This window comes from Triturus cristatus, chromosome 8 (genome assembly GCF_964204655.1).
Source record: "Triturus cristatus chromosome 8, aTriCri1.1, whole genome shotgun sequence".
NCBI lineage: Eukaryota > Metazoa > Chordata > Amphibia > Caudata > Salamandridae > Triturus > Triturus cristatus.
This window is the reverse complement of record NC_140591.1, coordinates 795,687,746-795,703,065: the sequence shown is the minus strand read 5'-3', so window position 1 is coordinate 795,703,065 and position 15,320 is coordinate 795,687,746. Positions and strand designations below refer to the sequence as shown.

General features: G+C 43.7%; 1 protein-coding gene across 1 annotated transcript in view; it reads right to left on the bottom strand.

Moving 5' to 3' along the window:
• The window catches only part of BMX (BMX non-receptor tyrosine kinase), an 891,026-nt gene that overhangs the window by 771,524 nt on the left and 104,182 nt on the right, over positions 1 to 15,320 (bottom strand). Inside the window, exons 4-5 of the mRNA XM_085620470.1 lie at positions 9,576 to 9,680; positions 9,395 to 9,476 (exon numbers count right to left, since the gene is read on the bottom strand). Of these exons, the coding sequence (XP_085476596.1) occupies positions 9,395 to 9,476; positions 9,576 to 9,680 (187 nt within the window). The remainder of the gene's footprint in view (positions 1 to 9,394; positions 9,477 to 9,575; positions 9,681 to 15,320) is intronic.

Here is a 15,320-nt window from a genome sequence, read left to right as displayed (position 1 = left end):
GTGGCTGCATGGGTTGGTGAGTAGCTACATGAGTGTCTATATAGGTTATTAGTTTGTTTTTTAAGTATCAGTATGAGTGTCTGAGTGTCTGTATGGTTCGGTGGGGGGTATTACGAAGTACATATGTGCATGAATGAGTGACTCACTGTTTGTATGTGTTGAAGACAGCATGTGTGCAGGACTGTATGGGTGGATGAGTGTATGCATCGATGTGTTAATGAGTGAATGACTGTCTCAATAGTGTCTTTATGAGTAACTACATATGTTTTAAACTAGTATATGTGACTATTGGTGTATATAAGTGAGTATATGTGAGATTGAGAGATTGGAAGAGTTCCTTTATGAATAAGTATGTGTTTCTATAAGTGATTGTTTAAAAGACTAAGTATGTGTAAGTTTCTGTAGAAGTAAGTGTGGTGGTGTGTGTATAACTGTATATGCAAGTAAATGGATGTTGATTCTTTATTAGCACGAGTGACTATGTGTGTGAGTAACTCTATGGATGAGTGGCGTTGTGTAACAGGATGTATAGGTGTATGAGTACATATGATGATTGAGTACATGTATGAGTGACTGTATAGGACTGTTGGTGAATGAGTGGATGTGTATGTGGATCTTAGAATTACTGAATAGGTTGTTGTAACTGGTATTGGTATGTCCATTGTTTTGAAAATTTTAGTTTCTATTTTTGAATGTGTGTATCAAATGTTATATTAGGGGGAGAGGAGGTCTGCCACTCTATCACAAGGATGATGTCATGAGTGATGTCATGAGTGATGTCATTTGAGATGTCATCAGTGATGTCATGAGTGATGTCACTGACCATGTCATGAGGGATGTAATATGTGACGCCATCAGCAGTGCATTGCGGGCGCGTGAGTTATAGTTAGCTGAACTAACTATAACGGGGGAATTTCAATGGTTTTGTACGAGTAAAAAGTCCAGCTAACTATAACGCCCCTCAAACCTATGGTTTCTTCAGTGAATTTCTATGTTTTTTTAATGCTAATTCCTAACTATAACGTGCCTGAAACCTATGTTTTTTTCAGTGAATTTCAAAGGTTTTTTAAATGCCAACTTCTAACTATGCCAACAGAGATGGGACATGTGAAGAAAGAAGAAAAAACGCACAGAAAGAAATAAAGAAATGCAGAAAGAAGCAGCAGAAGTCTTCAAAGACGAAGAAAAGTGCAGGAAGAAGGATAACGTGCAGAAAGAACAAACAGAAGAGCAGAAAGAAGCCTTGTTGCAAAATCATCCTATACCCTCAACTTTTTCAGACGGATACTGGTGGTAACTGAGTCTGACTAACCAGTCCTATAGCCAGTACTATGTTAAAAGACACTCAGAATACAGTGAAAACACCTACATACACTAGGGAATACTATGCGTTGGGGTCCCCATGTGATAAGCATGACCTCCTCTGTAAGCCCCTAGTATATAATAGGGCAGGGGATTAAAACTACCTCTTAAAACTTGCCACAGGGCGTGTTTGCACACCTTAACTCAGGCCCCGTCCCCTCCCTTCACCACTGTGTAAACACGCCCTGTGGCCGTTTTTAGTTGGGAGATTAGGTTCATTTGAATCCTGATGGTCCCTAGGGTCCAACTAGCGCACTAGGTACCTCCAGTAAGAGCCACAGAGCTGCGTTGCAGAGAGGTGTAAAAAGTGGCACGGCCTGGACCACCTCTCTGCAACGCAGCTTAGTGGCGCTTACTGGAAGCCCTGGTGGGCTACTTAGCCCCCAGGTGCCCTCAGGATTGAAGGGAAATTATTCCCCAACTTAAAACGCACCATAGGGCGTGTATGCACACGTCACCTCAGGCCCCGTCCCCTCCATTCCCCACTGTGTAAACACGCCCTGTGGCCGTTTTAAGTTGGGAGATTAAGTCCCCTTGAATCCTGAGGGTGCCTAGGGGCAAAATAGCCCACTAGGTACGTCCAGTAAGCGCCATTGCAGAGAGGTGTAAAAAGGGGCACGGCCTGCACCACCTCTCTGCAACGCAGAGCAGTGGCGCTTACTGGAAGCACCTGGAGGGCTAGTTGGCCCCCAGGGTCCCTCGGGATTGAAAGGGAATTATTTCCCCAACTTAAAACGTGCCACATGGTGTGTTTGCACACGTCACCTCATGCCCCGTCCCCTCCCTTCACCACGGTGTAAACGAGCCCTGTGGCCGTTCTAAGTTGGGAGGTTAAGTCCCCTTGAATCCTAAGGGTCCCTAGGGTCAAACTAGACCACTAAGTACCTCCAGTAAGTGCCACAGAGCTGGGTTGCATAGAGGTGTATAAAGGGGCGTGGCCTCAGAACACCTTTCTGCAACGCAACTCCCTGGCACATACTGGAGAAACCTGTTGGGCTAGTTGGCCATCATGGACCCTCAGTATTGAAGGGGAATTATTTCCCCAACTTACAACTGGCCAGGGGGTGCGTTTGCAGAGTGCTGCAAGGAGGGGGCCTGGCCTCCGGCGCAATGCCGGTCTCTTATTTATTTCATTTTTTTAAGAAAGAGGTCAGTGTGGCCACCCTTCTTTTTCTAATGTATTGGCCCTGGGGACCCCATCCCCCAGGGTCTGCACCCTAATTTTTTTGGATGAAAATAATTAATTTGTAAGGGAGCCGCATGGCCCCCCTTCCAAGGCCTTAATCGTCCCCGGGTACCTCAACCCCCGGGTCATGGCCTTTTTTTTCCTTTCAATTCTTTAGGAGGGGGGCTGCGGGGCCGGCCTTTATTTTTTATTACTTTAAAAATATATATATTTATAGAAACACCTAGGACATGCTGGACAAACCGTACGTACCTATCACCATGACGATTTGCGTGATAGTCATTAAAAGGCGACTATGCATACAATGCATCCAAGTGTAATGTATTTATACCACTAGTGAAGCTCTGGCATGTCTGATGCCTACCGTGCCTAATCCAGGCGCCCCTGCCGGTGGGTACTCTCCAAGTAGACACCCTTGTCGTTTATTTATACAAACATGGGTAGCTATTGACGGGCACATTTAATACACACGCACACCAAGCCATTCAAAGGGGATTCGACAAAAATTAGACCAAACTATGCAAGAAACCCCCCTCACGGTTAATAATACACACATCCACCGCTGGATGTGTAATACTTTTTATTTTACTCTCTGGAAAGGAGACACACCTCACTTGAGAGTCACAGCGTGCTCCTGGCTGAGCCCAATGCTGTGTTACACCCACCAGTGCCCGCCGAGTGCCACACACCTCTGTGTTGTATTCCACCAGCTAGTGCGTATGCTATGACACTCTCTAGCCCATGTGCACTGTAACACCACCCCGTGAATATGTCATGCCACACTTGCCTTCGCACCGGTTATATTGCCCCATCTAACGTGCCTTCCTAGATGCCTATGTTATAACGCAAAGCACTATGCCATACATATTACAATCTGGGATCCATATCTTTGTCACAGTGCATATGCAACGTTCCACTCCCCAGCACATATTTTATATTACAACTTTAGAGACTAGTTACGTTACACAACACTGCCCTGTGCATATTACGCTCCAAAGCCCATATCGCATAGCACGCGCTAGTGCCTGTGCTATCTCGCGCTCTCCAATGAATCTGTCATTGCGCACAATGTATTGCATATTATATTTGACGCCCCGGTTCATCTTATATCACACTTTTTGGTGCATACCATATACTATATCTAGTTTTCATTTTCAATTGTGCTCTCAGGACTATGTTCTATATAACATTGCGTCCACCTACCCTTTTCACTGGCATTACATTTTGTGATGGGGGTGGAGGGTCAGGGGGTGGTTCTGCCAAGTGAGCCCGGAGTCACAGTCACAAACGTCCTCTTCTTCCTGAATAAAAGTGATATTATGCTGCATACTTGTTCGTATTTTAAGTAGTTCGCACAGACACACATTTTAAAAACAATAAAGTTCCTAATACCCACCTTCTCTGAACAGTTAGCTTGCTGCCCCATCCACCTCCTCCCTATCCTCTGTTGTCTGAATCCATGGACTAGCCTCCTCCCTCCTGCCATGCATGGTCTGATGTGCTGCCACTGCCCTCCATTTACCATGATGTACCAGTCCACTCCTCCTGCCCTCCATTGCCCAATTCTATGGCCCATCATTGACCTCCATGCTTAGCCTCTGTGCTTAGCTTGCTGCCCCTATTCTCCTTCCCCCACCCCTCCGATGCCCCTGCTCCATCCTTTTTGCCCACCATGTTCCATGGACATGCCACTCCTATCTACTCTGAGTGTTCTGTTGAGCTGCCACTCCCTTCCCACTTGCCTAGCATTGTCGGATGACTGTAACCTGTCCCTGCCACCTCCACTCTGCCTGTCCACATTCCATGCCCCCATCCCCTTCCTCCTGTCCTCCAAGGTCCATTTTACTGCCACACCCTTCTGCCCTCCCTGGTCTGTTGTGCTGCAACTGCTCCTCCAACCTGCCCCACGTGGTCTGTTGTGAGACCCCTTCCCCTGAACTCTCTTGTCTGTGCCCAGGTCCTGACCCTCCCTTCTTTCCTCTGTGGTCATTTGTGCATGCCCCTGCACCCTCCTTCTTGCCCGTCATAGCCATTGTGCTGCCACTAACCCTCCTGCTTGCCATGTATGGTCTTCTGTGCTGCCATGGCCCCTCACACCTTCCCTGTATGGTCAGCTAGCTGCCCCTGACCCCCTCCCACCTTCCCTCCATGGTCTGTATGTATGCCATCATAGTCTCACTGTTGCTCTCCATGGCGTGTCTTGTTTCTAGTGCCCATCCTGCCTGACCTCCATGGTCATCTTGCTGCTCCTGCCCTGCCCCCTTGCCCCCAGCCCTCTGTTTCCATGTGCAGACCCCTATTCCCTCCCTCCTGGCTTGTCTGTTCCATTGTAATGCCCATGATCCGTCCCTCCTGCCCTTTATGGTCTGTATGCTGCAGCTTTCTCTCCTGTCTTTACATTATGGTCAGCTAGCTACCATTACCTCTTTCCCCTCTGTTCAATGTTGTTCATGTGCATGGTCCTGTCCCCTCCCTATTGCTTTCTATGGATTGTTGTGCTGCACTCCCGTACCGCATGCCCTGTGTGGTGTATTGTGCTGGTGCAAACCCTGATGCCTACCCTGTAGGGTCAGTTTGGTGCACCTCTCCATGTCCCTCCTGTCCTCTGTTATCCGAGTCCATGTCCCTACCCCAATTCCTCCTGCCGACCATGATCCAATGTACCATACTTGCAAACATTTTGAACTTGGTAAAAGGGAGATTTTGAAAAAAAACTGGGGTATTGATTTTCCCCTTTGAGTTACATTGAAAAAGAGGAGATTGTAGACAGGAGACAGATCAAATAAAGCCCATTTGAGCTTAAAAACATTGGACGTTTCCTGGCTGAATCGGGTCTGTTGGCATGTATGGTTGTACTACCACTGCCTCTTCCTTCTGCCCACAATGGTCTATTATATTGCCAAAGCCTATCTTGCCAGTCCTGTATTGTTGGTTTGTTGCCCCTGCCCCCTTTTCCACTGCCCTCCATAGTCTGTTGTGCTGCCACTGCCCTTCCTGCCTGCCCAGTGTGGTCAAATTGTTGCCTCTGCACTCTCCTACCTGCCTTCAATTTTCAGAGCCCGTGCCCCTGGCGTCTGCCTCTCAACAGTATCCCCATGAACAACTAGATTGCTAACATTCTACATTCTACATTCATACAAATAAAAAAATTAAAGAAGGTAGCAAATAAACAAAAAAGTGTAAAATATTTGTAATGTATTTACACATAAAAATGTAAACAATAATTACAAATACATTTTGTCAAAATATTTTTCAAATAATATAAATGTATATATATCAAATTTATAAATAAGTACTAAACACATCATAATAATGAATATTCAAACAGTACTTAAAACATTATTAAACTCCAATAATAATTCATATACTATTCCCATTCCAGTATGGGCAACAGTTGGGAAAGCATTGGACACCAAAGAGGGATAATTTACTATTCCCATTCCAATATGTGCAACATTAGAGAACCCTCAGGAGGGATGACATTTACGATCCCCACTCCATTAGATGCATCAGTAGATCGCATTGTACTCAGGTGGGGTTAGATTTACTATTCCGACTCCAGTGAGGGCAACAGCAGGGAAAGTGTTGGACTCAGAAAGGGTAAAAAATATTGATATTCCCACTCCAGTCAGTGCAACAGTAGGGAAAGTGCTGGATGCTGGAGGAGTTAAATATACTATTCCCACACCCGACGATACAACAGTAGGGTAAGCATTGGACTCAGGATGGGTAACATTTACTATTCTCACTCCAGTGTTTTCAACAGTAGGGAAAGTGTTAGACTCAGGAGGGGTTAAAGTTACTATTCCTGATCCAGTAGGTGCAACAGTAGGGAAAGCAGTGGACCCAGAAGGGGTTCAATTGACTATTCCCACTCCAGTAGGTGCAACAGTAGGGAAATGGTTAAACTTAGGAGAAGTCAAATTTGCTATTCCCACTCCAGACAGTGCAGCAGTAGAGAAAGCATTAGACTCATAAGAGGTAAAATGTACTATTCCTACTTACTTCACTGGTACAATACAGAGAGATTACTTCACTTAAAACAAATAATATATTTTAACAACTCTATTGAATACCCAAAAATATACAATTCTAAATATGAACATTAAATGTCTTAATTTTAACATAACGTTTAGGAAAATACTATATTTTAAATAATTACAATCAATTAAAACAAATAGTATTAATATAATTGAAATACCACACTATATTTCCATGAACATATCAGGCAACAATTAACATTATACAAGTAAACAACATTTTTATGTTCTCATTACTTAAATAACTCCAACCATTTTCTCTACAAACTAAACAACACACACCTAAAATATAACAGAATAAATATGATAATTTCACAAGTCACATAATTATCGATTAAATATTTATTAATAAAGTAATAATACATTATCAATAGTTTATTCCTTAATTAACTTTCAACCCTGCATTCCTAAAAAAACACAACAACCCACACCTGATATATATTATAAAACATCTTAATTACCCAATTTACATAATTAATTAATTATTAATTCATTATAAATAATTTACTTCCCACCCTCTACCCATATAAATCCCACAAATCACACCAAAAACATACCTTAAAAAATGCATTAATTACACAATTTACATAATTAATTATCAATTAAATAATTAATACTTAAAAAATATATTTTTTTATAATTTAAAATTAATTTACATCCCACCCTGTACCCCAACAAACCTCACGACCCGCACCTAAGACATAACTTAAGAAATACATTAATTACACAATGTACATAATTATTATCAATTCAATAGTTAATAATGATTGCAAATTAATTAATTACAATAATTAATAATAATGAAAAATAATGATTAATTAATCATAATTAATGTACTTCCAACCGTATACCTCTACAAACCCCACAACTTGCAACTAAAACGTGACTAAATCAATTATTACATAATTATCAAGCAATTTATAAATAATAATTAAAACATTGTTTATTAATTAATTAAAATTACATTACTTTCAACCCTATACCCTGACAAACCCCACAATCTACTACAACACTTAAAACTACAATAAACAATGACATTAAATTAAATTAAAAAACAGCAAAAAATATACAAACTATATTAACAAACAATGTATAACATATACAATTAAAACATATACTAAAATGTATACAAATTATAAAAAAACAACATTAACAACTTTTTTTTGCAAACGATATTAACACCATAGATATTTTTAACACTGATATTATCAACATAGATCTTTGTGTAAATGATATTAACATCATAAATATTTTTTACATTAATATTACTTACATTGGAAACTCAACATTCTTGTCATCCATATTCCTGTACCACAATATTATGTGATCTTGATTTTAAAAACTCAACATTTCTGCATCTCGATTATTTTTTATAGATATTTTGTCCAAACACCATCATTTTTATTAAGGGAGTGGATATAATGCAAAAGTTTTGTGTGGTGAGTGGCAAGACACTAGTGCCTTAATTACTATGCCGTTCGGATAAGAATCTGACCGGCATTGTGTTGGAATGGAAACCGACTGATTAGTAGTTGCCGTTTCCATCCGATAAATTTCGATGTGACCGCCCATGATGGGGTAGTAAACATTCATTTTCCTAATGAGGCTTGTGCAGTGGACGGAAAAGGGCCGCTGCACAACCCACATTATGAAAATGGATATTTACAAACAGTCACGCACCATAAGTGCCTGGCACAAGAGGTGTTGATGTTTGGGGGACACCACAGGTGCCCCCATGCCTCTTAGCGCACACCGCAGAGAGACGAAGCCTTGCTAGGGCCCTCCAAATCTGTTTACAACGGTCGGTCAATGGCGATCGGACCACCATTGAAAGGCTGTCTGAAGCGTGCATCATAATCCTTACAGCAGTGCCTGAGCAGGCACCACCCCATTTTAGGGGATTACTTTCCACCTGCTGCCCTGACAGTCTCCTTGAGGCAGTCAGATAAGCAGCGGTCAGTTCCTCTGCCACCTGCCTCCAAGCGACGCATCATATACATCGGTCAGACTGCATGTAAAGATGTCCGTCGGATCCAGCTGCGATCCAACTGACATCGTAATCGGCCCCTTGGTACTTTGGGTAGTCTTTACCAGTGAATAGGTGTGTACTGTTGACTGGCTGAGAGAGGTTGTCAGAATCCCATGTCTGTTTTGTATTTTGCTGAGGAAATGGAGACACTGCAAATTATCCTAAAAGAGATGGCATTGTGCCAGCTTTTTAAAATATATACTTGGGCAAGGACTGAAGAAACTATCCAAAGGCTGTGAGGTCAGTGACAGACCATCGGTTAAGTTACATTTTTAATTTACATCAGTATGGAGAAGGGGTGAGGTAAGTGAAGTCATGCTGTGCATGGCTACCCCATGACTGGTGTACGCCCTGCTCTGAAGAAATGCACAGGGGAATATGATCTGTGGAGAAACATATCACAAAAAGTTGTATATAACATGGAATGTATCAACACTGTATTACAAGTGATATGCTTTGCAATGCATTAGTGAATAACAATGCAATTATTGACAACTGCCCATCTATAATTCTTTATATTACAGTAGAGATGCTATATGAATTTCTTATTACAGCTGAGAACTCTTGGCACACGTATACTGAAAGAAGATCATTGTATACATGTCTGTGGACAGATATCACAGCCGCACCATGTACAATACAATCACATAACACAAAATCAGCATTTAGCAATTTACATAGTGATTGTTCTAACTTCAAAACATAGTGCTGTCTATCATAACCCCTGGTAAACCAAAGTTACTCTTCTTATTTTTGATTTATCTAATGTAAACTTACTTTGTTGCAGTGTGATCAGCCATTTGCTTCGGCTCTCTTCATTCTCTGAGAAGATATACAGAAAGCAATCCCCATATATGATCTGGAAAGAATAGGTGTTTTAGACCAGCACCAATATTTTTCTCACTAATACATAGAATAGGTAGGAAATACAATTTGTTTTTAGTATCTTGTACTGTACCTGAAAGGGATATTGCCTCTCTATGGGTGTCTGTTCCACAAGATTTACTGTTGCCACACATTGAATATCCTTGATGTCAATAGATCCTTTCCTCTTTCCCTTTTTCTAAAATATCAAATTCAGAATTAACAAATATTTTGCCATCATAAAGCACAGGGAAATTGATATATTTACCACATTTTTGTTGCTGATCATAAACCAGTGAGAAACCCTTTCCTGATGATTATTGGTCAGATGACTTTTGACCTTCAGTTTCATAGGGGCTGATTATGATGGAGGAAGGACCAGGGAGCCCAAAATGGTGGCGGTGCCTAGAGGACACCGTCCACCAGATTAGGATGCAGACAAACACCGGCTTTTCCATGACAGCGATGATGCCATGGAAAGGGAATATGTGTTGTTATCCCGCAAGACATTACCCCGCATACCATCACCCCCCATTTTTTACAACGCAAGTGCAAATACTACACGATACCATCACCCCGCAAACTTTCACTCCGAATATGACTTTACAACGCATGCCATTACAAAGCAAAGGCATGCGTGGTGAAGGCATAAACTGTGTGAAAGTGCTTTACCTAACTATATATATATTTAAATATATATATATTACCTACTGGCCGTTGCCAGTAGGTAGTTATAGTTTGGACCTAGTTTCCATTGGAAACGAATTCTTTTTGTTTTCCACAATAACTTTAGCACCGGTTGATGAATCTTTGCTTAATTTTCAAAAGTTATGGCCCGTTACGGTCAGCTTCTATCTTGAAAGTTTCGGGGTGATTCGGCAAGAGGGGGCGAAAAAAAATGGGGGGTCCCAAAACGCGTTTTCTCCATGTTATTTCCCATAGGAAACTTTAGACACGACTACAGCTCGAACTGCTGAATGGAATTACACCAAATTTGGCAAAAAGGTAGCCTTTGGTTCAGATAGAGCCCTTTTTTTTAACCCGATTAGTGAGGCATAGAATCTGCCGTGGTGCGGACATTTCTGTGCGCGGGCGGGGCTGCGTCGGCCAACGGACGTGTGCAGCACTACGGAGGTAGTGCTTGCGACGGCCGTTGGCCGATGCACGCAACTAACGGGTTAAATGGTGTAAATCCATTCAGTAGTTCCTGAGAAATTCAAAAAATAGAGGTCAAAAAATCAATTTCCCATAGGAAACGTTAGATACGGTTACAGCTGAAACTGCTGAATGGAATTAAAAGGTAGCCCCTGGTTCAGAAAGAGACCTTTTTTTTAAATGGTGTAAATCCGTTCAGTAGTTGCTGAGAAAATCAAAAAATAAAAGTTTCGATATCTATGGCCGCGGTGGATCTGCGCACCCTGCCGCTCATGAGCTGCATTCTAATTGGCTGTCAACACTTCAAACCAGGAAGTGTTGGCAGCCATCTTGTGCCTTGGTTCTAAAGAGAAGAGAAAAAGAAATGCGCAAAACAAGAAAGCGGGCAGGGTAGAAACACCCTGACCCCCTAGGCCTGCTCAGGGGGTCCCACAAGGTCCCGCAGAGATCAAAAAAGCATGTTTTTTAAAAACAAAATCATCCGAATTCGCGCTGGGTGCCACCAGCCCCCAGGGACCCTCGGGACTGAAGAGGAATTAATTCCGCAAATTAAAACGCGCCACAGGGTGTGTTTGCACAAATGTCACCTCAGACCAGGCCCCCTCCCTTCACCACAGTGCAAACACGCCCCCTGGCGAGTTGTAAGTTGGGGGATTAATTCCCCTTGAATACTGAGGGTCCCTGGGAGCCAACTAGCCCACCAGGTACCTCCAGTATGCGCCAGGGAGCAGCATTTTGCAGAGAAGTGTTCAGAGGCCATGCCCCTTTTTACATCTCTCTGCAACGCAGCTCTGTGGCGCTTACTGGAGGTACCTCGTGGGCTAGTTGGGCCCCAGGGATCCTCAGGATTCAAGGGTACTAAATCTCCCCCTACTTAAAACGGGGCGTGTTTGCACAGTGGTGAAGGGAGGGGGCAGGGCCTGATTTGATATGTGTGCATTCACACCCTGTTGCACGTTTTAAGTTGGGGAATTAATTCCTCTTCAATCCTGAGGGCCCCTGGGGGCCAACTAGCCCACCAGGTGCCTCCAGTAAGCACCACAGAGCTGCATTGCAGAGAGGTGTAAAAAGGGGCATGGCCTCTGAACACCTCTCTGCAACGCAGCTCCCCCGCGCATAATGGAGGTACCTGGTGGGCTAGTTGGCCCCCAGGGACCCTGAGTATTCAAGGGGAATTAATGCCCCAGCTTACAACGCACCAGGGGGTGCGTTTGCACAGTGCTGCAGAGAGGGTGCGTGGCCTTATCTGACAAGTGTACAAACACCCTGTGGCATGCTTTAAGTTGGGGAACTAAGTCCCCTTGAATCGTGAGGGTTGCTGGGGGCCAACTAGCCCACCAGCTACATCCAGTAAGTGCCTCAGAGTTGCGTTGCAGAGAGATGTAAAAAGGGGCATGGCCTCGGACCACCTCTCTGCAACGCAGCTCTGTGGTGCTTACTGGAGGTACATGGTGAGCTAGTTGGACCCCAGGGACTCTCAGGATTCAAGGGGACTTAATCCCCCAACTTAAAATGTGCTACGGGGCGTGTTTGCACAGTGGTTAAGGGAGAAGGCTGGGCCTGAGGTGACATGTGCAAACACGCCATGTGGCGCGTTTTTAGTTGGGAAATTAATTCCCCTTCAATCCTGAGGGCCCCTGGGGGCCATGTAGCCCACCAGGTGCTTCCAGTAAGCACCACTGCGCTGCGTTGCAGAGAGGGGGTCCAGGCCATGCCCCCTTTTACACCTCTCTGCAACGCAGCTCTGTAGCGCTTACTGGAGGTACCTGGTGGGCTAGTTGGACCCCAGAGACCCACAGGATTCAAGGGGACTTAATCCCCCAACTTACAATGCACCAGGGGGTACGTTTGCAGAGTGGTGGAGAAAGGGGGCATGGCCTTTGTCTACCTTGCACCAATCCTACTGCGTGGGGCTTACTGGAGGTAAAAGGTAGGCTAGTTGGCCCCTAAAGGACTTCCAGCAGTGAAGGGGACTTCAATCCCCATCCAAGAGCATGCCAGGGAGCACTTTTGTAGAGTGGTGGGCAAAGTGGGTGTGGCCTGGTATGAGTACTTACCAGTGCTGCTGTGTGGGACTGACTGGAGGTAATAGTTTGGGAAGTTGGCCCCCAAGGATGTCCTTGGGGCCAACTACCCCTCTTGTTACCTCCAATAAGTCCCACACAGTGGGATTGCTAAGACATCTTCGGAGGCCATGGCCCCCTTTCTCTACCACTCTGCAAATGTGCCTCGTGGCAGACTACGGGATGAGGGATAAAGTCCAATTTAGTCCTGAGGGAATTAGGGGGCCAAGAATCCCTTATGGTACCTCCTATAAGTCCTACACAGCGCAATTCCTGAGCGTTGGTTGGATGCCCAGCACCTTTTCTCCACCACTCTGCTAATGCGATTACTAGTTAAAGTTGCATATTTCTTCACCTCTGACTTAGAGGTAGTTTTAATCCTCCTGCCCTATTATGTACTAGGGCCTTACAGAGGAGGTCATGCTAATCACAGAGGTACCCCAATGCATAGCGTTCCCTAGTGTATGTAGGTGTTTTCACTGTATTCTAAGTGTCTTTTAGCATAGTACTTGCTCCGGTCCTGGTTAATCAGAGTCAGTTACCACCAGTACCCGTCACTAAAAAATGGGGGGCACAGGAGGACTGTCTACTCCTCTGTTGTTTTTTTCTGTACATCTCTTGCTTCTTCATGCACTTTTCTTCATCATTCTGGAATTCTGTTGCCTTTTTCTGCATTTGTCTTGCTGCGCTTTTCTTCCTCTTTCCTCACACAAGTCTTAACTTTGTAGGCATAGTTAGAAATTAGCATTTAAAAAACCATTGAAATTCACTGAAAAAACATACGTTTCAGGTACATTGTAGTTAGAAATTAGCATTTAAAAAAACATTGAAATTCACTGAAAAACTATGTTTTTTTCAGTGAATTTCTAAGGTTTTTTAAATGCTAATTTCTAGCTATTACATGCCTGAATCCTATGATTTTGTCAGTGAATTTCAATGTTTTTTTTAAATGCTAATTTCTAACTATAACGTAACTGAAACCTATGTTTTTTTCAGTGAATTTCAATTTTTTTTAAAATGCTAATTTCTAACTACAACGTGCATGAAACCTATGGTTTTTCAGTGAATATATATTTATATTTATATATATATTTATTTATATAAATATTATATTTATATAAAATAATAATTATTTTAAAATACCCACTAAAACCCATATATGTCCATTTCTAGCCCTAAAACTAAACTTCCCCCAAATTTTTAAATGACCCATACCACCCGAATACCCATAGCCACTTAATCTTAACTTACCCTTAGCAACCCAAAACCACCCTTCACCCTAAAATTACCCTGTGCACTCCAAAACCCAAACCCACACTGATCCCTAAAAATACCCCCTGCACCCTAAAACCCTCTCCCGCCCTGTCCCCTATAAATGCCCCAGCACCCCAAAACCTAAACGCACTCTGAATCTCAAAAATACCCCAGCACCAAAAAAACCAAACCATCTCTGAACCCTAAAAATACCACCAACACACCAAAATCCTATCCCACCCTGACCCCTAAAAATACCCCAGCACCCCAAAGCCTAAATGCACCCTGAAGCCTAAAAATAACCCCTACACCCCAAAACCCTATCCCACCCTGACCCCTAAAAATACCCCAGCACCCCAAAAACGAAACGCACCCTAAACCCCAAAAATACCCCAGCACCACATAACCAAAACCATCCCTGAACCCTAAAAATACCCTATCACACCCTGACCACTAAAAATACCCCAGCACCCCAAAACCTAAACACTCTCTGAACCCCCAAAATACCCCAGCGCCCCAAAACCTAAATGCACACAGACCGCTAAAAATACCCCCTACACCCCAAAACCGACCCTGAACCCCCAATATTCTCCAGCACCCCAAAACCTAATTGCACCTTGAACCCCCAAATTACCCCCTTCACCCCAAAACTCTATCCCACCCTGACCCCTAAATTACCCCAGCACCCCTAAACCTAAACGCAACCTGAACCCCAAAAATACCCCAGCACCCCAAAACCTAAATGCACCTGGAACCCTAAAAATACCCCTCCACCTCAAAACCCACCCTGAACCCTAAAAATACCCCTACACCCCAAAACCTAAACACAACCTGAACCCCAAAAATACCCCAGCGCCCCAGAACCTAAATGCACCATGAACCCTAAAAATACCCCCTACTCCCCAAAATCCTCTCTCACCCTGACCCCTACAAATGCCATAGCACCCCAAAACCTAAACACACCCTGAACCCAAAAAATACCCCTGCATCCTAAAACCTAAATGCAGCCTGAACCCTAAAAATACCCCCTACACCCCAAAACCCTATTCCACCCTGACCCCTACAAATACCCCAGCACCCCAAAACCTAAACACACCCTGAACCCCAAATATACCTCAGCGCCCAAACACCTAAATGCACCCTGAACCCTAAAAATACCCCCTACACCCCAAAACCCTATCCCACCCTGACCCCTAAAAATACCCCAGTGCCCCAAAACCTAAATGCACCCTGAAGCCTAAAAATACCCCCTGCACCCAAAACCCTATCCCATCCTGACCCCTCAAATTACCCCAGCACCTCAAAACCTAAACGCACCATGAACCACAAAAATGCCCCAGCGCCCCAAAACCTAAATGCACCCTGAC